At 42.0% G+C, this 25542-nt stretch overlaps 1 protein-coding gene across 3 annotated transcripts in view; it reads left to right on the top strand.

The window, feature by feature from the left end:
• The window catches only part of LOC145504693 (uncharacterized), a 171812-nt gene that overhangs the window by 73301 nt on the left and 72969 nt on the right, over positions 1-25542 (top strand). For 2 of the 3 annotated variants that reach the window (XM_081485987.1, XM_081485986.1), the window contains exon 3: positions 7318-7429. The exons of the other annotated variant lie outside the window; for it this stretch is intronic. In XM_081485987.1, the coding sequence (XP_081342113.1) occupies positions 7386-7429 (44 nt within the window). In that variant the 5' untranslated portion in view covers positions 7318-7385. The remainder of the gene's footprint in view (positions 1-7317; positions 7430-25542) is intronic. 3 annotated transcript variants of the gene reach the window in all.

The following is a 25542-nucleotide window of genomic DNA, read 5'->3' as shown; positions in this document are numbered from 1 at the left end:
TGTACTCTGCATATCAGTTAAATAAGCAGGGTGACAATATACAGCCTTGACATACTCCTTTTCCTATTTGGAACCAGTCTATTGTTCCATGTCCAGTTCTAACTGTTGCTTCTTGACCTGCATACAGATTTCTCAAGGTGGTGGGACCTTGAGTGGAGGATGGCTGCAGGGATGCTGTCAAGGCCAGTCACCAGCCCCTCAGCTGGGGAACAGCTACCATGCCACCTGGTCTGGTGAGGAGAGAGTTCAGCTACAGTGCCCCCCAACCGTGGGGAGGCCTGTGCCCACTTGGGCAAGGAGCATCTTCTCTGGTGACTAAATAGATTAATGACAGAGGCTTCTTTCCCCGTCCTCCTAGACTAAGTACGTCCTGAGGATCTGGTACAACTCAGGGAGGGAAAAGAGAGAATGAAGACCCCTTTCCTAAACAGTTACTACTGGGATCAGAGAGTAAATCCTGAGCTAGAAAAATAAAGTGATATTTCTTGCACCTCAAGTATGTGGAACAGTTCATACCTGTTACATCCTACAGTTTGATAAACCCAGGTGATTCAAAGAATAATTAAACAACAGCTACAAACCATTTTGAAAATTAGAAAACAAGCTAATATATTTTTTTCAGTGGGGAGGACAGATACATTTCTGGGATCCAAAAAAATAACATAGAAAATTAGACCGAGGGGTAATGGAAAAATATACAACCCAACTGGCACTTAAAGAAATACAATCATATGGTGTACCCAGATTGACCCCAAATGGCCTGGATTTATTCTAACTCAGGATAGACTATAGTTAATCCATAAGTGACTATTAGCAAAAAGTTTTAATTATAGTGGTGTAAGCCCAGCAGTATAATCTGCATTTTTCACCAGATGTGACATAAACATTCGTGCAGACTCCAAGTTAACAAAGGACTTACTCAGTTTTTTCAGTGTCTCATGCCAGAGGATGTTTTTGAAGTGATGCTGGAAAGGGGTCTGGGCTTTCCCATTCTATGAACCAGCCACTTATGCTCTCACACCACACGATGGCTGCCAAGCCTGAGGCCATGAGGCAAAGCTCAACTGCCAGTTCTACACGGGCCCAGCACAAAACCCAGATCTTATTATGTTAGAAATTCAGTGGCTGGCAAGGGGTCAAGCTAAATGACCCCACAGTGTAGCCACTGAGACATCAAGGTGAAAAAAACCATACAGTATTAGGATTTTCCAGAAAAACAAAGCCAACACTTCTCTCTCCCTCTCTCTCTCTCTCAGTTCAGTTCAGTTCAGTCACTCAGTCGTGTCTGACTCTTTGCGACCCCATGAACCGCAGCACGCCAGGCCTCCCTGTCCATCACCAGCTCCCGGAGTCCACCCAAACCCATGTCCATTGAGTCGGTGAGGCCGTCCAACCATCTCATCCTCTGTCATCCCCTTCTCCTCCTACCCTCAATCTTTCCCAGCATCAGGGTCTTTTCAAATGAGTCAGCTCTTCTTAGGCGGCCAAAGTATTGGAGTTTCAGCTTTAATATCAGTCCTTCCAATGAACACCCAGGACTAATCTTCTTTAGGATGGACTGGTTGGATCTCCTTGCAGTCCATTTCTCCAACACCACAATTCAAAAGCATCAATTCTTTGGCGCTCACCTTTCTTTATAGTCCAACTCTCACATCCATACATGACCACTGGGAAAACCATAGCCTTGACTAGACGGACCTTTGTTGACAAAGTAATGTCTCTGCTTTTTAATAAGCTGTCTAGGTTGGTCATAACTTTCCTTCCAAGGAGTAAGTGTCTTTTAATTTCATGGCTGTAGTCACCATCTGCAGTGATTTTGGAGCCCAGAAAAATAAAGTCTGACACTGTTTCCACTGTTTCCCCATCTATTTGCCATGAAGTGATGGGACCAGATGCCATGATCTTAGTTTTCTGAATGTTGAGTTTTAAGCCAACTTTTTCACTCTCCTCTTTCATTTTCCTCAAGAGGCTCTCTAGTTCTTCTTCGCTTTCTGCCATAAGGGTGGTGTCATCTGCATATCTGAGGTTATTGATATTTCTCCTGGCAATCTGGATTTCAGCTTGTGCTGCCTCCAGCCCAGCATTTCTCATGATGTACTCTGCATATCAGTTAAATAAGCAGGGTGACAATATACAGCCTTGACATACTCCTTTTCCTATTTGGAACCAGTCTGTTGTTCCATGTCCAGTTCTAACTATTGCTTCTTGACCTGCATACAGATTTCTCAAGAGGCAGGTCAGGTGGTCTGGTATTCCCATCTCTTTCAGAATTTTCCAATTTATTGTGATCCACACAGTCAAAGGCTTTGGCATAGTCTCTAGAGAGAGATTTTTGACCTTATAAGATATTGGCTCATGCAATTATGGAGGCTGAGAAATCCCATAATGAGTTATTTGCAAGTCAGGGAGCCAGAAAAATTAATATAGTTCCAGTCCAAGTCTGAAGGTCTGAAGAACCTGGAGTGTCAATGACGTAAGTCCTCATCTGAGTACAGGAGAAGATCAATGTCCCAACAGACAAGGTCAAGCAGAGATCAAATTCATCGTTCCTCTACCTTTTTGTTCTATTCAGGGCTTCAACAGGATGGATGGTGCTCACCTATGTTAGGGAGGGCTACTCAGTTTAGTAATTTCTTCTGCAAACACTCTTATAGACACACCCAAAATAATGTTTAACTAGAAATCTGGTACCCCAGGCAAGTTGACCCATAAAGTTAACCATCACCATGTATGTAGGGATTCAGCAAGGACTACCCATCTGCCTAACACTATGATTATGAAACTAATTTCCCATGTGTGTCTCATTAGCAGGCTTGGATTGGCTAATAATTGTAATTGAACCAAACTTCATGATATAGTTTTTTTGAGTTCCTCAGATTTAATTCCACTAAAATTTCAGAATGAAACTGGGACAATATAGATTGCTAACAAAAGGAAAATAGGGATGAATAATTCCCCAAATGTCCTTGACTCAGATTTGAGTCACATGGATTTTCATTTAACACAATTATCACTAAAAAAACCAGTATTGGTGGAATAGTGGTGAGCATAGCTACCTTCCAACACCATTATTGCTAAAGGTAAATGAATGTGGCTTACTTGAATTTCTGATCGTGTGGTTCATCACTATATAAAAATGTGATTGTTTCTGCTCAAACCAATTACAGAGTCAACCAGAACACACCTACATATGTAATAAAAATAATTATTTATTATATTTTATTTCATAAAAATTCAACATTATGATTAGACAATTAATGACCTTATATATGTTAGTTGTTGATATCTTCCAAGTATTTATAGTTTTATTTTCTCTTTCCACAAATGATGCTCCTTCCCGTGGCTGCTCAGATTACTTCCCTTCGGTGGCCAAAGATGAAATTCCACATTTAGTCAACTGGAATGTTGTTACTATCGGGGTAATGGCAGGAGCAGACCTGAGTTAAAGTCCAGGCTACCCCACTTACAAGGATATGACCCTGTGCAAGTTAACTGACCACTCAGAGTTGTGGGCTCGCCTTCATAAAATGGAAATGATAATACCTGCTCTGATATTCTTCCTTGAGGCTTGTGGTGAGACTCAAATGAGATATTATTCAAAAGTCTTTGCAAAGCATAGAGCACTATCAATTGTATGGTATCATGATTGGCATGCCCTAGGAATAAATGTGCTTAAACCCTGGAGCATATTAAAATCACATGACTCACTGGTTTAAAATGTTCATTTCTAGGCTCTATTCTCAGAGAGTCTAGCTTACTAAGTTCTGGGTGGAACTTGGAGATCTGTATTTTTATCCTTCAACCCCCATCATCACCACCCTTCCCCTGCCGAGTGATTTGTGTATGAATGGTCTAGGATGACACTTAGAGAAATACTCATGTAAGGGTAAAATAAAACACTTCTGAAGAACTTCAGAAATGGCTCCTCAGAAGAATAAGTTAGGTCCTGCCAGTTTGGGATTATGTATCAATCCGCCTGCCAATGCAGGAGACATGGGTTTGATCCCTAGGTCAGAAAGATCCCATGGAGAAGGAAATGGCAACCCACTCCAGTATTCTTGCCTGAGAAATACCATGGCCAGAGGAGCCTGGTGGACTACCGTTGGACACGACTTAGCGACTAAACAACAACAATCAGATATCTAATTGCTTTAAGTGATAAACTAACGTAAGCTATTGAGCTGGAAGATATTACTCAAATGAATTCACTCCAGAAAAAAGATATTTATTGTAGAATTGCTCTTAGAGTTGGTTGAAAATAATGGGAAAGACTTCCGTTTTCCACTCTACCTTAGCTTCCTCTAATGCTACTTCCAGGCCAGTATTTCTTGGCTTCACTTCTTCTCTGCCATGATTTCTGTACTGAATGAATGTCCTTCATCTGTTTGGGGAGAGAGGAATGGAGTCCTGCCATTTGAACAAGGCTGTGTGCTGAACCATGTGGGCATGCCTCATGCCAGAGCGCTGAGGGAAAAACAAAGCTTCAAAGATTCTGGCAACTGCTGGGGCATCCAAGATGGGAAGTAATAGAGCTGTGGTTTCTCAGCAGCCACAGACTCAAATGATAGCTGTTTTGTCATTCAGAATAGATAGCACAGGGCTAGCCCTGGGCTAAATTATTCAGTCATTGGAATTGACTTTGATGTTTCTCCACTATCTCCAGCTCCTGATCACACTTATTATCCCTGCCTTCTACCCTGGTCAGGACCCTCATTTTGATATCCCACTGAGCTCTCTCTGACTGGAACCTGGGAACTCTTTCTTTTCTGTGACAACACCCCAACTGCCCACTTGGTTCAGTGTCCCTGGTATAAAAGGAGGTAGTGGTAGTGCTGGGGGTGGGGGGATGGGACTCTAATCAATCAGTGTATTTGTGTTGAGGTTTAATGTGTCACTTTCTCCTAGGTGACTGAGGACTTTTTGGAAAGATATTTTCATCCCAAAGAATACAAAGTCCAGGAATTATAGGCACATCAGGTAGCTTTGGAGTAGAGGACCAGAGTGGAGGAGAAATTTTAGGGTAGCAGCCCTCCCTCAGTCATACCACCTGGGGGGTAGTATTGACAAGCCATGCATATTTCTAAGGGCTTTACCTGGGGACTTCATAGATCCATTGTTTGGACTTAGCAGATAGCTCCTTCTAGCTCACCAGCCTCTATTTCCTGAAATAAAGGAGAAGGGGGCTGCAGAGGATGAGATGGTTTGTGCTAAGTGGCTTCAGTCATGTGTGACTCTTTGCAATCCTATAGACTGTAGCCCGCTAGGCTCCTCTGTCCATAGGATTCTCCAGGCAAGAATACTGGAATGGGTTGCCATTTCCTTCTCCAAGGGATCTTCCCAACCCAGGGATCGAACCTGAGTCTCCTATGTCTCCTGCATTGGCAGGAGGATACTTTACCACTAGCATGACTTGGGCAACATTGACTCAATGGACATGAATTTAAGCAAACTCCAGGTGATAGTGGACTGGGAGGCTTGGTGTGCTATAGTCCATGGGGTCACAAAGAGTCAGACACAACTTAGCTACTGAACAACAACAATATTTCATTGACTCCTCTTAGCAACCACACAAGGAAGGTGTTATGCTAAACTCCTTACACAATGGACCATTGAGTCCTTTCAAAGACAGTATAAACTGTGAAGGTTAAATTCATCAATGCAAAGAATCAACTATACTGACCCTAGATTAATGTTATCCTGAATTTAAAAAGAAAACTACCCCACCTCCAGCTGTGGACCCTAATTAGTTTAAATCAATTATTATAAGCCCACTCCCTTGCCACAGAGATTGGTTTTATCAAAACTAAGCCAATCAGTTCACTCAGCATTCCCCTGGCTGCATTTGACCTAATTAAGGGCAAAGGAAAGCAAGAAAATATCAGAGGGTTTCTGGGAAAGGAACTTCATTGTTTTTATCAGAATACTTCCAGATGTCTTTCTTTCTCTCTCTCTCTGAAAATTGATAAGGAAACACATATCCGTCTTTTTGTTAGCAGTCATCTTGCCTCAGTCATAGGATGAAATTGTCACCCAAGACAAAACAAAGGCCTAGAACAAAACTGATTCTTTGATTATCATGGAGAGCTGCTGAATCAGATTAACACTGAAGCCTACCCTACTGCTGGACTTTGAGCTATGGGAATATGAGTTATGATTAGGTTCAGTTGCAAATAACTGTAAACCCTAATAACAGTGGCATAAACAAGTTAAAGGGTCATTTCTTTCTCAGGTTTAAAAAAAGTCCAAGGAAATAGTCCTGGGATGGTATATCTTTCATCTGATAGCTCTGCCATCACACCCAAGTCCAGTCAGCAAGAAAGAGTTAAGTGAAAGTCAGTTCTCAGAAGACACATATAACACTGTTTAAATGCCAGAACTTAGTTATGTTACTATAACAGCTTTAGATGTGGCTGAAAAAATGTCTTTATTTTGGGAGGTCATATATGCCTGGCTAAAAGTTGTGAGTTCTTCTCCTGGTATAAGGGGGAGATGAATCTTTGGGGATAACTAGCATTCTCAGCCATTGTATGTCTTCCTTACTGTTTAAGGCAGTTTGGATGGAGTTTCCTGTTACTTACAAACACATCCTAACTGACATAACTCCATAAGCCCCCAATGATGTTCCATCTCCAGTCACATGCTGATGGATAAAAGTAAGAAGATCTTCACTGGGAGCATCTCAAGGTCTTTCCTTCTTTTTCTTCTCAGGCTTGGAACAGCACCTGACACATAGAGGCACTCGATAAATATTTGCTGAATGGAGCAAAATTAACTAAGAAGATTCAAACAGAGAGAGTTCAATAGAATCTTGGCATAGTAACATGTCAGCTCTGGCCTTGAGCAAACTGTAAAATCTTCTGAGGCTATAAATAAGAAAAGTAATACCTACCTTCAAACACTGTTCAAACATTAGTGACAATGTGTGAAGAGTGCTCACCAAAATTTCTGGCACATACCCACATAGTTGACACATACATACCACGTGCATGAATTTTTTTAAAATTACAATTATACATCATACATCTTGAAAGAACCTGAAGTTAAGAAAAGAGGGATTTTGGCAGTGTTTCAAATACCCACAAACTCTACTGGCTATTATTCATTCTTATTCTTAGGAAAATATAACTGCTGAGTTCAAAGGAAAGAATACTTTGAAGAGATTTTTCATTAACACCCTGAAGCCTTCTTAGATATCAAATAGTTATTTAGTGAGTAAAGTGTGAATGAATCAGAACATATGTATTGAGTTTATCTTGGAACCGTGTGTGTGTAAAACCTAACTACAAAATGTGCTTTGCGTTCTCTCTCTGTCCAAAGGCTGGAAAAACAGCATGACATTCTGCTGAACCCAAAATGACCTTGAACTCAGCAAATAGACCAAACTGATGGAAGAACCTCAGGTCATTTTCAGGGTCTTTACCATATTAAGGTATCTATAACCCACTGTGATCTGGGATCTTTCGTGTTTGTTTTCCTTGGTTTGACTCAGAAACTTAAGGGAGAAAACAGAATCACTCTCTTTGTCCTCACTCAAGGTCTGAAAACAAAGATAGAAATGTTACCCCTGTGAAGAGGGCCTCTTCTAAGCAATGGGGCCTTGCAGACGTGGAAAGAACTGAGTTAGCTTTTAAGTCAAATCATAGATAAAGGCTGTAGTAAGAGGAGCTGAAAGAAAGAGTGAAGGGGATTTTAGAATGTTAACAGAGATTAGTGGTCCTCCTCCCATTTCGGAGTTGAGAAAGCTGCATTTCAGAGAAACGGCTGTTCTTAGCAGGACGTGCACTGAGTTAACAGAGTGGGGAGAGTAGGGACTGAAAGGCAAGTTTCTCATTCCATAATCCATTACACCCTTGCAGGAAAAAAGTTTAAAACACAAGAAAAAGTTTTAAAAAACCTATTTGCAAAGGCAGCATATTGGTTTTAAAGGGTTGCAAGTGCCTTAGAGTGTACAAGGGGCTTTCACACACACAGTCTCATCTGACCTCACACACACACAGAATGCCCTTTAGCCCACTCAGCCAGGTTTTGCACAGGAGGGAACAGAGGTTAGGTGACTTGGCAAAGTTGCTCAGAGGAAGCGCTGACTCCAAACACACCTCTTTCTGCTCTGCACATGAGTTACGTCAGAGACAAAGCAATCATGTTTCTTTTTAAAAAGAAGAAAGAAATGCTAGTTTGTTGTTCTGATACCACCATCTCCATTTGCTGACTGTCTTTAGGATAAAAAGTCTTCCTTAAAAATGAGATGAAAACATTTCCAAGTTTTTCTTTCTGGGGAGTTTACTGATGCTCTGCTTTCGGCCTCTGGCCTGATGAACGTAGGAGGGGATCCATTCCGACTCTGCTGCAACCTTTCCACTCTAGTCTTGCCTTCCTCCCTGGGCCCCTCTTTCCTCCCATCTGGGTGCACAGTAGACCCTCAGCCCCATCAGCCACCATGTCCTGAAACACAGCAAACTGCTCAAGACTCAACTGAGGTGAAAGTTGCTCAGTTGTGTCCGACTCTTTGCAACCCCATGGACTATACAGTCCATGGAATTCTCCAGGCCAGAATACTGAAATGGGTAGCCTTTCCCTTCTCCAGGGGATCTTCCCAACCCAGGGATAGAACCCAGGTCACCCTCATTGCAGGTGGATTCTTTACCAGCTGAGCCACGAGGGATGCTCAAGATTCAAGTTGATGTCAAATGTCAAAACATTTGTTGTCTTTGTCACAGTTGTCGCTAGGTCCTAACTAATGGATTGACTGAAAGTAGAAATTATCCTATTTTTTTCCAAAAGGCAAATCCTCTGTTCTCTCCAAGCCATAGGCCTGTTGAGATGGCTGGATAGCCCATTAAAACATTAGGATCTTTTCCTAAAAAACGGCAGGGTTGGGGGACTTCCCTGGTGGTCCAGTGGTTAAGAATCTGTCCTGCAATGCAGGTGAGAGGGGCTTGATCCCTGGTCATGGAACTAAGATCCCACATGCCTCAGGGCAACAAATCCTGTGTGCCACAACTGGAGAGTCTGTGTGCCACAACGAAAGATCCTGCATGATGCAACAAAGATCCCACATGCTGCGGCTAAGACCTAACACAATCAAATAAATTAAGTAATTTTTTTTAATTTATAAAAATAAATAAATGAAATGGTGACTCCTTTCTAGGAGGTTTTCAATTAAAAAAAATTGGCGTTGGGGCTCTGTCTGACCCAGACCTTTTGGTAATGACCACTGATTGGTACTTTTTTCCCCTCATAGTGGTACTGATTTTTCCTTGGCTTTTAATTATGTTAATCAGAACCAGTGACATGCTGGAGCTGGCTCCTAGCATGTCATGAGAGGTGATCCTTAAATTTCAGGAATTTGTGAAGCTGACGTGTTAAAAGCAACCGTTATTACAAATTAAATTATATAAACTCACAGTTAAATTATTTTAAAATCAAATGTAATAAGTGCTCAAAATTCCTAATTACTTTTACTTATTTTTAAAAACTAAAGTATAACATTGGTTCTTTTGAGACTATTTGGGTATCTGTTTGGTGGAAATGCCATAACCTGGTGTGCTAGTGTGTTTCTCTTCCCGACTGTGTTTGGTGATGTCACATTGACAGCTTGAAACCAACCATGGAGGGAGCATTTACTCTACAGAAATTGGAAAATAGAAAACACTATAAATCAGAATTTCTTTATTTATTTCAGGGGGTCTTTTTTAAAAAAATACATTTACTAACACTTCACCCAGCAGAACCACCTGTAGATCCTGCAACGTGAATATAAGATCACTGTTCTTAGTGCTCAAGCAAAATCTTATTTATAATAGCAGTCCCCAAAGCAAGGAGTGGCAAGAATGACCTTGAAGAGCCAAGTGATTGTTAAGTAGTGTAAAACAAAGGTGCCTTGGGACCCACCCTCTTCCTCTTTCTTTATATAGATCTTAATGACTAAGACCACTTCTAGATAACATAGACACACCCCCTGACAAAATTAACTACAGGTAGTCTTCTTATTGAAAAGTAGGAAGAAAATAGTGCTGGTAACTACTAATTTTCAAAAAGAAAGGCTGGGGGCTTCACTGTGTTTCCACAGCTGGGGACACAGGTGCCATCACTGCTTGGGGAACTTAAGATCTCACATGTCATGTGGCGGGTCAAAAAAAAAGGTTTAACCTCAACCATCAACGTTGTTACACAAAAGCTACTGTTTTGAGCAGGTTATTCTGAACAACAATGTTGTTTTGAACAAAAACATTTAAATGTTGTTGTTCAGTCACTTAGTTGTGTCTGACTCTTTGCAACCCCATGGACTGCAGCCTGCTAGACTTCCCTGTCCTTCACTGTCTCCCAGAGTTTGCTCAAACTCATGTCCATTGAGTTGGTGATGCCATCCAACCATCCCATCCTCTGTTGTCCCTTTCTCCTCCTGCCCTCAATCTTTCCCAGCATCAGGGTCTTTTCCAATGAGTCAGCTCTTCGCATCAGGTGGTCAAAATATTGGAGCTTCAGCTTCAGCATCAGTCCTTCCAGTGAATATTCAGGGTTAATTTCCTTTAGGATTGACTGCTTTGATTTCCTTGCAATCCAAGGGACTCTCAAGAGTTTTCTCCAGCACCACAGTTTGAAAGCATCAATTCTTCAGCACTCAGCTTTCTTCTTTAGGGAGCAGATATTCTCAGTTCCTCCTTGTCCCACTTTTTACAGATGCCTGTGCTGGCCTGGTATTGCCTGTGATGGGGTGGGAATGGCTGCCTGATTCTGGGGTTCAGACCTGGAAAACTCACTTGCCCAGACACACCAGGCACACTTCCCTCAACAGATTACTTTGCCTCCCATCTGCTTTACCCCTTTGTCTTATTTCTCAGTTGATTCAAACCCAGGAGGAAAGAGGATATTAACTTCAGGGCCTCTCTAACCCATCAACAGCCAAGGATGAAGTGGCTTAGAATTCTGTCTTCCAAGGACATTACAGAGAAATTTTTTATGGCTGCGGTGAGAAGCTGTCAACACTTGCCCACAATATCTTTCATGTTCAAGTGTTTGAACATTCTACTACATAGAAATTTGGCATCTCATTGGAGCCCTGGCTCTTTTTGACCCAGCTCCAAAATTTATTCCTTAAGAAAATCTTGGCTTTTTTTCAGACATATCCCTCACTCACAGCTCAGCTCCAGGCAGGGATAGGAAGGCCTTTGATCAAAACAGGGATCCTGGCCAAGCCCTTTAAAGTTTCACAACTGAGCATGAACCCTCTCACCTGTTTACCTGGGTTTCAAAGCAAGTGCTCTGCTCAAAAGGACGGTAAAGGATTCCTGAGTCCCTGATCTCACTAGAAAAGATAATTTTGAATGGTTTACTATCTCATTTATCTGAAAAAGCCCAGTGAGATCATCTTATTTAGGAATAATATTTGCCATAGGAATGTTTACAGAAGACCATCCGGATTAAAAACAGACAAGTGACTATCCCTACTGCAGTTACTATGAAACTCTCATTGAAGATACCATTCAGAGCATCCTCCAAAAACTTCTGTCTGGTAACCCACGTGAGGAATATCTTGGATCTTTGTACTAGGGAAAGTTTGTCACCCCCATAATGAATGAAATGCTTCTTCCTTTCAGATGATAATTGAAGTACCACTTTCCCTCCTTGTCTTGGCTATGAGGAGGCTGCAGCTAAGCCTCAGACTTCATGCTCACTCACAAATACTCTATCAACCCTGATGGTTGGAGTATCTGCCTTGCACCTCTTAATATTGCCCTCTCCTCTTTTTTTCTTCCCTTTTATTGACTTTGATATATTTATTCCATTTTAAAGTCATTCTGAAATTCTTAGGAAAGAGGTGAGCTACACTAAATATAATGTAAAGATTCCATGATTGCTTGAGGTTGGGGGGGTGGGGAGTGCTGCGTGGGAGAGGAGACACCTGCAGGACATAGGGGAACTTTGGAAGACCGTGGAATGTCTATATCTTGATTGGTAGTGGTTACCTGCATACGTGCATTTATCAAAATCCATTGAACTGAGTGCTTAAAATGGTGCATTATATTGTAAGTAAATTGAACCTCAATAAAGTTGACTTATTCAACTAACATGTTCCTATGATCTTCATTTTACATGGTACTGGGCAGAAAGAGTGCACACAGTTGTGTAGGTTGTTCACTGAACAAGGGTACCTGGCCAAGAGACTAGGAAGGGCTGAAATCCAGCCCATGGCTGGCTCACCAAGCCCAAGTGCCCAGCAAGGGGCTGAGTCTTCTCAGAGGAAGACTTTGCTTTTCTTTTTTATATTTTATAATTATATATTTACATTTTTATAAAACTTTATTTTATATTTGAGTATAGTCTATTAACAATGTTGTGATAGTTTCAAGTGAACAGCAAAGAGACTCAGCCATACATATACATGTATCCATTCTTCTGAGGCAGCCTTTTTGATTCTGGAAAAAGCATTATATGAATATGGGTTCTTGGAAGCCTGGTTCTAAAGACATAGTGAAAAAGAATACAGATACTTTCCTGCCCTTGTGGAATTTGTTGTCTAGGGGGAGGGAGTTAAAACAAACAGTAAACATATAAGATAATGATCAGTTGTAACAAGCACTGTGTAGAAATAAATCCTAAAGGAAATCAACCCAAAGTATTCACTGGAAGGACTGATGCTGAAGCTAAAGTTCCAATACTTTGGCTATCTGATGCAAAGAGCCGACTCATTGGAAAAAAACCTTGATGCTGGGAAAAATTGAGGGCAGGAGGAGAAGGGGGCAACAGAGGACGAGATGGTTAAATGGCATCACTGACTCAACAGACAAGAGTTTGAGCAAACTCTGGGAGATAGTGAAGGACAGGGAAGCCTGGCGTGCTGCAGTTCATGGGGTCACGAAGAGTCAGACATGACTTAGCGACCGAACAACAAGAAATAAATATGATGATGTAACAGAGAGTGTCAGGCTTGGGGAGATACACAAGATAAGTCATCAGGAAAGACTTCTTAGAAGACATTTCAGCTAAAGCCCGAGTGATGAGAAGCAACCAGCCTTGCAGAGTGTGGGAAAGCAACCCAGACAGAGGGAACAGCAAGAGCAATTTCTTGGGGGCAGGAGATCTTGACCTATTCATGGGTCAGAGAGAAGGTCACTAAGCATGTAATAAGCCAACTGGAAAGGGGCATAGGGGTCAATAATGTAACGAATTCTCCAAAAGTTAGACAGAAGCCTTGGAAATGGCTCAGAATACTAACTGCACTACAAAACATTTTGTTGCTCATAGATTTTAGAGTTGCAAGAGACCTTACAGATAAGATAGCCCTTCAATCTGCCCCTATGACAAATGCAAAAAACAAGGGCCAGCTCACTCTGATAACTGGTAGCACAAATAGGATTAGAACTCAGGCTTGGCTTCAATTCAGCTTGCATTTACTGACTGCCCACCACATGTCAGGAACTATTTTCTACCCGCTGGTCAAGAGCTTCTCAGACTAGGCAGGATTGAGTAACAAGAATGACCGAATTGGTGTGGTTCTAGTGCTGAAGACATGGTAAGATAAGAAACATCTTCCTTTAGAGAGCTGTGGGGGCTTAATCAGATGAGTATTTCACAAGACTTGATTTTTGCCTTGTGTTTTAAAATGGTTTCCATTCATGACCATGAGACACATTTTTTTGAAAGATGCGTATCTTAAAGCAACCAGTTCTGAAGCTAATCCTATGCTGACAGTGTTAGGAATGAGAAGACCATTAAGGGAATGCTGGGTGGGAAGTAACAAGGATATAATCTCGAGTAAATAGTGTTGATCAATCATGGGAACACCAGCACCATCTTTGAAACCCAAGAAAAGCGAGATTGTATGGAAGACTTGTAGGGAAAAACTCGGATCTCACACCCCATATCACAGAACACGGTGTCATCTTCCACATTTCCTTCATCCATCTATACTCACTGCCTGGAAATGGTGGGTGAAAATGACAACTGCCCCTTCTGAAGCCATGACTTTATCACTGCTAAATGATTTGCAGGAGAGTAAATCCCAAGGTTCTTGGGATTATATTCTCCCTCTCTGATCTCCCTTTTCAAAAAGCTAAAGAAGCTAGAGCCATGCAAGTAAGCATCAGCCAATAGAAATATGCCACAAACCCATCACTTCCCCCTCTATCTCATGCAGTTCTAAGAGTAACAGAAATGAAACCTACCATCTTCCACACAAACTTGAGTATCCTACTCAAGTATATAAAAAGCTAATTAAGAAACAAAGGTTGATATTCGAAGAGACGTTTTCCCTTGAGCATGATGGGTTTTGTTCTCCTTTTAAAGAAAGTGACTTTCTTGTTTTCAGCTGGGGGCCATTTTCCTAACTGACCCCTCATCCCTAGATGCAACCCCCTGGCAGTTAGGTCTAGATTAAATAGCTTCACCTAATCCAAACACATTCTGGTCCTTTCCATGGAAGAGATTTAAGAAGATCCAGTCTCAGTCTGGGCTGACCTCCCACTGGGTGTGCAGTGAACTCGGTACAATTTGCTACCCAGCACTTCCTCCTCCTCTGAAACTGCTCCCCACCTCCCCCTGCCCCGCCCCAGTCACTGAGCCGTCTCTGGAGAGACTGATCTCCTAGGACCCACTTCTCAGGCCACACTGGGTTGGTCTTCAGGCAGCTGGACCTCAGAAACTGATCAGGACCCTTAAGGCTTTCAGACTCTGCCTCCAATGATACATCCCTGTTTCCCTCTGAGTCTTCTTCCCTCTTCCCCCAGACACACTAGCTTTCTCTGTTGCTCATCCAGGTGACAGAAGAGGGCAGTTAGTTTCTCTGAAGTTAACATTTGTTTGTAAGCAACAGGGTGTCCCGGAAACAAACAACAGGATGATAAGTGGGCCTGAAGTGTAATGAGAACCAAGGGCTTGAATCACAGTATGAGTAAGAATCTCACTCTGTCACTTTTCCCCATTTCTTTCTACTTACCTCTGTCGGTCCCCTCTCACTGTAGACTAGCTCTCTCTACTGCCCAATCTACTATGTAAATAATTCCCACAGCCAACAGTTCCTGGGGTTACAATTCCTCAATTCAAGACAGCTGTTACACTGAATTAGACTCAGTCTAATCCCAAATTCCTGGAAAAGCTGTTTGTTTCCCCATGGATATTATCAGCATTTGGGGCAGGGCAATTCATGCCGTATGGAACTGTTCCATGCATGCAAGATATTTAACCTATTGGCCCCTGCCCATGAAATGCCAATAACCTCCCTCCCCCGCACCTTATCCATTGTGGCAACAAGAAAACTGCATCCACCCTCTACCAGATGCCCCTTGGGGGGAAATATAACCACCGTTTGAGAAGTACTGGATTAGATATTCCAACTCAACCTGGTTCAGTTTGAGGTCCTATTCCCAGAGAATTCTGATACTTGTTATAAGTGGCTAAATTCTGAGAGGAATTTCCCTTGGCATACATCTTAGAGGGCAGAGGTATGTGTAACAGAAGATGAAATTTTCATTTCTTTATGATTTTGAGTCATAAAGAATTTCTTTCTAAGCAGTTTTGTTTTATTTTTAGGCGTATCTTGCTTCTGCTGTTTTATTTTTCTTGCACAATGACATGATGGTGAAATCAAGGATGTGGTAAACGCTTGTTTTGGTTCTTTTTTAAGATCATGTAATTAGTAGTGAAAAATGGCAAATATTGACTTGTGAGTTGGCACTCTCCTTTGGACTCGAACAACTAAGTACAAATGCAAGTCAAATGTCCCTCTTTCAGGTACCCCAGGGACAGTGGAATGGGAAGGAGGAGCAGGAAAGAGAGAACTTGACTACTAAAGCAGTTTTTTCTTTCATAGAAACCTAGGTTTGGCCATGACTTGCTCTGCCTACCTCTCTCCCATTCTCTGAGTTCAAGGACAGGATCCTTCTTTTGCTCAAGGACCATAATAAGATCATGGTTAGACTCGTTACACACATGGCCCAAGAGGAATTAAGGGGAGTGAGAAATGATGAAGGTATTTCTCTGAGGCAAAAATATTTAAACTTGTTATTGTGACCTTGGAAAATGTGACCCAGAGCAATAGTACTAGTACTCTTAAGACCTCTGGTGTGCCTAGGCTCTAGCTTGGACCCTGCACTGTCATGAAAGAAGAGACCTATCATAAAGTTTGTGGTCTGAATAAAGTTTCAATTCAGTTTTTGAACCAATGTGATGAACTAGGAAATCATCTCTGAAATAATGCTATTATGAGCAGTTGGGCCATAGAGCTGAAAGAGACAGACTCAGGTGGTAAGAGATATAGATTCTAGAATAAAAAAGAACCTATAAGCGAGCCCACACTGATATCAAAGAAAGAATCAATGGGGGAAAGGGGAAAATTTTTCCTTACAGTAGGATTCCAACTAATAAATGTAGGAAAAAGGATAGAATTAAAAAATCACCACTTGGCAACCACCACATTAATAGTTGCTTCAAGGAAAAGTTATTCATGAATGAAAAAATCAGCAGGTGAAGTATAATGAGGAATAAACCTACATAGTCTCAAGGTTTCTCCTTACAAGATATTAACTTATTACAAAGGGATGAAATAGTAACTTTATCATGGGAATACCCCACAGATTCTGTCTTAATCAAGGTATCAGCGTTCCTATCATGAGAAATGGAAAAATAGACCTCCTGTGCCCCCTGACATGAGACCCTGAGAAGGACACTAGGTCACTGCTGTGCTACTTGTGCCAGAACTGCAGAGCTTGAATCTAATCATGAAAAACATCAGACGAACCCAAATCTAGAGACATTCTTTAAAATAATTGACCTATACTCTTTGGTATCAAGACCCAAAAAAACAAAGATACACTGAAGAATCATTCCAGATTAAAGCAAATTGAAGAGACATCACAACTAAATTTGTGTGACTCTGGATTGGGTCCTAGACCAATAAAGGACACGAGTAGGACAATTGACAAAATTTGACTAAGGTCTGTACATTAGTTTATAATATTGCTTTAATGTTGTATTTCCTGATATGGTGTTATAATACAATACAGTAAATAAGTGTACTCTGGTTACAAAAGAGAGTTTTTACTTTTAGGAAATACGTGCTGAAACACTTAGAAATGAGGAAAAGAGAGAGAAAGGTTAAGATTCTAATCCTACGTCTACCATTAACTAGGCGACCCAGGACAAGCTGTTCACACCCTCGGGGCTTCGGCTTTCTGTTTGTGAGATGAAGAGATTGCTGCTGCTGCTGCTGCTGCTAAGTCGCTTCAGTCGTGTCCAACTCTGTGCGACCCCATAGATGGCAGCCCACCAGGCTCCCCTGTCCCTGGGATTCTCCAGGCAAGAATACTGGAGTGGGTTGCCATTTCCTTCTCCAATGCACGAAAGTGAAAAGTGAAAGTGAAGTCACTCAGTCGTGTCCGACTCGTAGCGACCCCACGGACTGCAGCCTACCAGGCTCCTCTGTCCACGGGATTTTCCAGGCAAGAGTACTGGAGTGGGGTGCCATTGCCTTCTCCGAAGAGATTGCACTAGTTGCCATCCTCAAGGTGTGATGAAATAAAACAGCAGCATCTGGGAAATTGTTAGAAATGCTGATTCTCAGGTCCCATCCCATCCCATTCTGGGAATGCCCCTCTCCCCCCCCTTTTTAAGATTTAAAAGCATTTAATGACATGGCATATATTTAGCAGATAAGACAAAAGTTGAGCAGTACAGGTCAGACAACTGAGCACTGGGCCTGAATGACCACCTCCCTCTGCTCAGGCGCAGCCTCTGGAGTTCATTCCTATCAATGCTGTCTTGATTGTACAGTCAGATGAAAATTTGTCATTACCATCATTATAATGACAGAGAAATGCACACTGTGTATCAAAGAGCAAGGTAATGAAGCCAATGAGGATGGAGCCTGTGTATTAACGAGTCCTCCATGAAATCCTGATGCGTGCTGAGGTGTGAGAACCGCTGCCCTAGTCATCTCCAAGGCCGCTGGTAGCTTAAGGTTAGCTGATGTTCTGTGGTTCTCATCTCTTTCCAACAGAGGACCACCGTTTCTCAGAAAGAGTGCCTCCCCTCTCCAGTTCACTCATCATTTATTTGGTGCTGACAAAGGGCTGGCCAGGGAGCTGGAAGTGCTGGAACTTTGGAGAAATGGTTCTCCTGGGCATTTAGACCCAACCTGTGCTTGCAATAGGTACAGATGAAACATAAAACATTTAATAATCCTACTCACTCGGGAAATAGCAACAAAACTAAACGATGCATAATTAAGTTCCACGCAGTGTCTTATCTGCCTTGGCCTCTTACTAAAATGCTTGAGCCACTTGCTTCTAGGAAGAGTGGGGCTGTGAATCACTCCTAAGAGTTTCTATTGCTATGTTTAGAAAAGTTAGCCTTAGTCTTCTCTTCAGGATAAGTGTTTCCTGGATTACTCAGGTGGTTGAGAATCTCTTCTCATGCCTTCTAAACACTTCTACAAAGAGTTAACTCTTGTCTGTTAAGTGTCCTTAAGCTGTGACCCAAGAGAGTGTTAAGTTTGCTTCTGATTGACTGTTGATTAAAAACAGCAAACAGACAAAAATCTCTCCCATTCTTGGTTTACCGGTTACTACTAGGCTAGTGGTAAAGAACCCACCTGCCAGTGCAGGAGACATAAGAGACTTGGACTCAATCCCTGCATCGGGAAAATCCCCTGGAAAAGGGCATGGCAACCCACTCCAGTATTCTTACCTGGAGAATCCCATGGACAGAGGAGCCTGGCAGGCTACAGTCCAGGTACACACAAAGAGTTGGACAAGACTGAAGCGATTTAGCACACAAGCACACACTGGGCTCCTATCACTGAAGGTTTTCCATTCACATCCACACCCCTGTCTTCAGCACCACCTGGCTCTCAAAGCTACATTTTTAGTCCTGATCTTGTCTAACTTCTGTTTCTAATTTTGTGTTGTTTCTACGTTTTTATTTATTGATCGAACAGATAGTGGAGATCTGCACACGCTTCTTCCCTGCCCACCCTGGCTTTATCCTCCTGGTTCAATTTCTGATTTTTGACAGCCATGGGGATGCCTTTTGAGAACTGATTCACTCTATCCAAAACGGATCCATCATCTTCTCTCCCATTCTGGACCAATCTCCTTAAGCCTCTTCATCTTTATCTGTAAAACAAGATAATAATAGCACTTTCCTCATAGGGTGTGTATGTCCCTCACAGAACCAATGCTTGTAAATTTTAGCACTGCCGAGCACATAGTAAGAACTGAGTAAAAATTCACTATTGATAACATAGTTATAATAATAATTAACATAATAATAAACAACTCTCCCTAAATTGAATATCTATCTATGGGTTTGCCTTTTCTCCCAGTCTTGCAAATTGGCAACTTTGGAGTTCACCCACCTCTGCCCCAAACTTCAGTGAGTGAACTTTGGAATTCACTCATTCTCCTCCATTGCAGATATTTTGGCCTCATCTACCTTTATGTAGGACTTCCCTGGTGGCTCAGATGATAAAGAATCCCCCCACAGTGCAGGAGACCTGGGTTCAATCCCTGGGTTGGGAAGATCCCCTGGAGGTGGGCATGGCAACCTACTGCAGTATTCTTGCTTGGAGAATCTTCATGGACATAGGAGCCTGGCAGGCTACAGTCCATGGGGTCGCAAAGAGTCGGACAAGATTTATTGCTTTCTTGGGGTTTGCATGGGACAGGAATTAGGAACAAATTCCCTGGGAGGCTGCCCTACTCTTGCAAAGACCTTGAACTAGGTTGCTGAGGAGACTCTGCCATGGGTCACCCACCTCTGCCCCTGGGTCCCTTTCAACACAATTTTCCCTGCCTTCCTTCTGGGATATTGCTGGTAATTAGTGCTTCATTCCTGACATTGCTATTTCCCCCTGGGCCAAATGACTGAGCTTGTTACATTTAAAAATGTAAGATTTCCTGGCTCTCTTGAGTGCATTTAATCCTGCCACTTCTTGGGCTTCCACAAAGGCACACTTCTCATTTTCATGGTAAAGTAGGTGAATAAATATTGAGAACAAATCCTTCCATCTATCAAATATTCTAGTGCTTCAATCTCAACGACAGCTATCTTGGGGATGAGTGGGGTGTGGGTGAATGACGGCCCTTGGTCAGCATTGCGTTGGAAGGGAAAGAATGTGTCAGGGCTCACGTTTATTCTTTCCAGTCTGTGTTCATTCCATCGTGTTTTCTCCCTCCCCATTCTTAGCAAATGGCTATTTCACACTTAGAGCTGCATTTAAATCTCATTGTATGCGTCACTGAAAAATATGTTCATAGTTAAGCCCTTAAATGAAGAAAATCTTTCTCATCCTCATGATTGTCAGTTCAGTCAGTCGCTCAGTCATGTCCGACTCTTTGCGACCCCATGGACTGCAGCACACCAGGCTTCCCTGTCCTTCACCATATCCCAGAGCTTGCTCAAACTCATGTCCATCAAGTCAGTGATGCCATCCAACCATCTCATCCTCTGTCATCTTCTTCTCCTGCCTTCAATCTTGCCCAGCATCAGGGTCTTTTCAAATGAGTCAATTCTTCACCTCAGGTGGCCAAAGTATTGGAGTTTCAGCTTCAGCATCAGTCCTTCCAATGAATATTCAAGACTGATTTCCTTTAGAATTGACTGGAAAAAAGACGCTTGCTCCTTGGAAGAAAAGCTATGACCAGCCTAGACAGCATATTAAAAAGCAGAAACATTACTTTGACAACAAAGGTCCATCTGGTCAAAGTTATAGTTTCACCTATAGTCATGTATGGATGCGAGAGTTGGACTATAAAGAAAGCTGAGCCCTGAAGAATTGATGCTTTTGAACTGTGGTGTTGGAGAAGACTCTTGAGAGTCCCTTGGACTGCAAGGAGATCAAACTAGTCATCCTCATGATAACAGCTTAAAAATGAGCACACAGACCACTCTACTCTTTGCTAAGCCATGTTTGAGCCTAGCAGAGTAAGCCTTCTCCACTGAAACTGCAGCTAATCAGAACACTGGCAATCTCGCCAAATAAAAGGGCTCGAAGAGAAATGCCTTGACCAAAGCTAAAACTTCTGCCACCTGGTTGTAACATTTCATATTTGATATCAAGGAACATTAGAATTATTATGCTGTGTACTTCGATTTTGCGGCAGATGCTTCCTCTGTTGGGAAATACTGGGCTTGGGCATTTCCTCCTTCAGGAAGCCTTCCCCTCCCATGGCTTCGGTTATTTTCCCTGGGTTCCCATAACCAGTCTTGTGCTGGGTGTGAGGGGCCCAGGCTTGGGCCTTGTGTTTCAGGGACTCCTTTCTGACCCTCCTTTTGAGTGGCCTCTCCTTCCAGGACAAACAAACCCCTGGACTAAGGGACTATGTCCATTCAGAGAATGGACTTTCCCTCTTGGACCGTATGCTGGGTACTCAAGATCCCAGAATGTTCTCCTTGAATGGCTTACAGCCCTCCAGCTTCAGTCCATCTTGAAAGTTGACCACATAGCTGGTGAACACACCCTGAGGGATACTGAGAGGTAGCTGGGCAATGGCTATTTGCTGCTGGAGAGAAGCTTGGATACCCAGTCTGACGGGTCCACGTGCAGGTGTGCTGACACTCACAGTTCAGGATGGAGCTGGGGTTGCGAAGTCAACGAGAGTGAGCCAGGGGTATATCTGATAAGATAGGAAGATAGAACATATTGTATTGGTAGTTTATTAGCTAGATTTATAATTTTAAATACTTAGATGTATAGTCAGTGGGCCTTTCTTTGTATTCTTGCTCTGGGCCCTGCAAATGTTAAAGGTGGACCTGTTCAAAACACCCAGGGAATATCTCTAGATTTGCAATGCTAACCTTGTATAATCATCTGTTTCATGGCTGTGGTAGTTACTGTGTATTCTCCCCAGCCTCAGGGTTTTTGCACACACTGTTTCCTCTCCTGGAATGGTCTTCCCATGGATCCCTTTAGCCTAGTAAACTTTTTTAAAATTGAAGTTTAGTTGATTTACAATATCAGGTGAGTTTCAGGTGTACAACAAAGTGATTTGGTTATATATTTACGTATATATACTGTATTTTTCAATTATTTTTCATTAAAGCTTATTGCAAGATATTAAATATAGTTCCTTGTTCTGTACAGTAGGTCCTTGTTATTTATCTGTTGTATGTATTGTAGTATGCATCTGTTAATCCCATACTCCCAGTATATCCCTCCCTCCCCTTCCCCTTTGATAACCATAAGTTTTCTATTAAGATGTCTATGGGTCTGTTTCTATTTTGTAAAAAGGTTCATTTGCACTATTTTTTAGATTCCATATTTAAGTTATATCTTGTGATATTCGTCTCTGTCTGACTTACTTCACTTAGTATGATAATCTCTGGGTTCGTCCATGTTGCTGCAATGGCATATGTATGTATATGTGTGCACGTGTGCTCGGTCACTTCAGTCATGTCTGACTCTTTGTGACCCTATGAACTGTATAGCCCATCAGCCTCCCCTGTCCCTGGGCTTCTCCAGGCAAAAATACTAGAGTGTGTTGCTTTGCTCTCCTCTAGGGTGTCTTCCTGACCCAGGGATCGAACCTGCATCTCCTGCATTGCTGGTGGCTTCTTTACTGCTGAGCCACTGGGGAAGCAGTATATATATATATATATATAACATCTTCTTTAACCGTTCCTCTGCTTATGGACAGTTAGATTGCTTCCATGTCTTTAACTTTTGTGTGTGTGTGTGTGTGTGTTTGTGTGTGTGTGTATTAGTTGCTTAGTCGTGTCCAACTCTTTGCAACCCCGTGAACTGTAGCCCACCAAGCTCCTCTGCCCATGGAATTCTCCAGGCAAAAATATTGGAGTGGGTGGCCATTCCCTTCTCCAGGGGATCTTCAACTTTTAATTTATCTATCAGACCTCAGTTGAAATATTTTATAAAAAAAATCTCCCCTGACTTCCTAGATTAGGTCAGGCCCTCCTGGTTTTTCACTGCCAAATCTCCTGATACTCTGATACTCTGATAATACTCTGAGGTGAAAGTACAGTAGCAATAATGATAATAACAATGTTAGTGATAATGATAAAAACAAGTATCCACTGATTATTAAGTGCTAGACTTTTTCAAGGGTGCTTTACATATATGACCTCATTTATTCTGCATAAGACAAATGAAATATTATCATCCTCGTTTTACAGATGAAGAAACTGAGGCTTGTGTAGTGTGGTGGACTGTTATGCTTCTGGTACCTACATGAATCAACCTCCCAGTATTCTCACCTTCACAATGATTACCTGCTAACCCAGGTGATTTGCTTTGGCCAATGATACTTCAGCAAGCATGACTTACTGATAAATTCTTGCACATTGGAGCTTATCATCTTTGAACCCAACTTCATATAAGACTCCCAGATCAAACTAATGAATGAAAAGAACCACATGGTGAGGGAGGCCCAACTGGTTCAGCATCTCAGCTGACCTCAGCCTGCAGCTGAACCTGAAGCTGCATGCAACCATCGCAGGCAAATTATAATGATAGAATAAAGAATAATATAATAGCTCAGTGTACTACAAAATGTACATAGAAATAGATCATTAGTAGAGAGGGGTTAATTTGCTCAAGAACCCAGAACTAATAAATGATAGATATGCATGCAAAGTTTATAACTATACTCATACTATATAACTTCCTAGTCCAAGTTGTCCTCTTCTGGACAATGGATGGACTGTGTCTTTGCTCCCTGGCTCCTCTCCTGGTCTACACCACACTTGCCTACCCTCTAGCCCACTCAGCTTCCTCTGGCCATGCTGTCGTGCGAATATCATGGACACACAGGACTACTGAGAGCAACAAAAGTCCCTGTAAGATAGGCAGCTTCTCATCGCAGTGTGAAGTTCCCCAGGGGAATGGCTTCTCTCCAGCCTGGGTGCTCCTATACCCCCTGAGCCTCTACCCCAGGGGAATCAGGTAGGCCAATCCCCTCTTCTCTCCCCTGTGTCTCCAGGACACTGTCTCTTTAGTTCTGTACCCTCCCTTCCCCATTTCCTCAAATCAGATTTAGACTGACAAATGAGCTTTTCTTTCTCCTACTAAGATTTTCCATTAGGCATCTGCTGACATGGCCCTTCCCATTCAGAGAAGCCGAGGGTATAAGAGGTAACAAAAGTGCTCAAGCACCATAAACTAGAAATGCTTTCTAATCTCAAACTAGAAATGGGAGGGAAAGAGCATCTTCCAAAGAGAGAAATACAGTGAGGATTGGTGAGGCCTAAAGAGTGACTGGCAACATATGCTTCAACCCAAATTGAGATTTGAAAAATCCCTAGAATTTCTTAGAGCACTTACCCATGGCTGATCCTTCTGTCTCCCAGAAAAATATGGGTTACTTCCCTTTTTAAACAATAAGAACAGCATTGTGAAGCTACACTTTACATATTAGAAAATTTACCTGTTTCAAATGTACTATTCAATTATTTTTAGTAACTTTACCAAGTGGTGTAACCATCTTTTTAAGTCAGTTTAGAATGTTTCTATCCCCTCAACATAATCCCTTATGCCCTCATCCTGTTCTCATCCCCAAACCCAGGCAATCATTAATTTAATATCTATCTCTATAAATTTGCCTTTTCTAGACATTTCTTGCAAATGGAATCATATAATATGTTGTCTCTTGTGTCTAACTGAACATGACATTATTAAAGTTCATCTACTATGTACCATATGTCAGTAGTTTATTCCTTTTTTACTTCTGAGTAACATCCATTATGGGGCTTCCCAGGTGGTGCAGTGGTAAAGAATCCACCTGCCAATGCAGGAGGCGCAAGAGATGCAGGTTTGATTGCTGGGTCAGGAAGATCCCCTGGAGAAGGAAATGGCAACCCACTCCAGTATTCTTGCTTGGAAAAACCCATGGACAGAGGAGCCTGGTGGGCTACAGTCCATGGGGTCACAGAGTTGGACCCCATTCAGCACACACACAACATCCATTGTATGGATACACCACATTTTATGCATCTCTTTACTACTTGGTGAACAGTTGGGTTGTTTGTAGATTTTGGCTCCTATGAATAATGCAGCTATGGACATTTGAACATGAGTCTTTCTGTGAACAAACATTTTTACTTCTCTTAGGTAAGAGTGGAATTTCCAAGTAGTTTTATGTTTAACTTTTAACTGTAAACTGCCAAGCTGTTTTCCAAAGTGGCTTTACTGTTTTACATTCCCACCACTGATTATGGGTTCCTTTCTCCTCTCCAACTCATGGGACAAACATCCTCCCATCTTTGATCAACAACCAGTTTTTTTATTCTAGGAATTAATTAGGTCCTAGAGAATGTTTTAGCTATACTCTCCTAGGTTGAATTATGCTTTGTTCTCTGTAATGACCTTAAATAGACAGTTATGATGGTTACACTCAATATGCACGTGTCATTATTTATTTATTTAAAACATTTAGTTCATTGGGCTGGCTCCAATAACCATTTAGTTTTTTACTATCTCAGGGGATGGTCATGCAAAAGTACTTATGAAAACTCTGAGGCAAACAACAGTGTACTGCTCTGAAAACTCACCAGGAAACTGAACTCCCTGAGAGCAGACTTCTGAAGACTGTAACC

The sequence above is a fragment of the Giraffa tippelskirchi genome, chromosome 5, assembly GCF_054371585.1.
Source record: "Giraffa tippelskirchi isolate mGirTip1 chromosome 5, T2T-mGirTip1v1.2.pri, whole genome shotgun sequence".
Taxonomy (NCBI): Eukaryota; Metazoa; Chordata; class Mammalia; order Artiodactyla; family Giraffidae; genus Giraffa; species Giraffa tippelskirchi.
The sequence above is the reverse complement of the archived record's forward strand: the minus strand, read 5'-3'. Positions and strand labels throughout refer to the sequence as shown.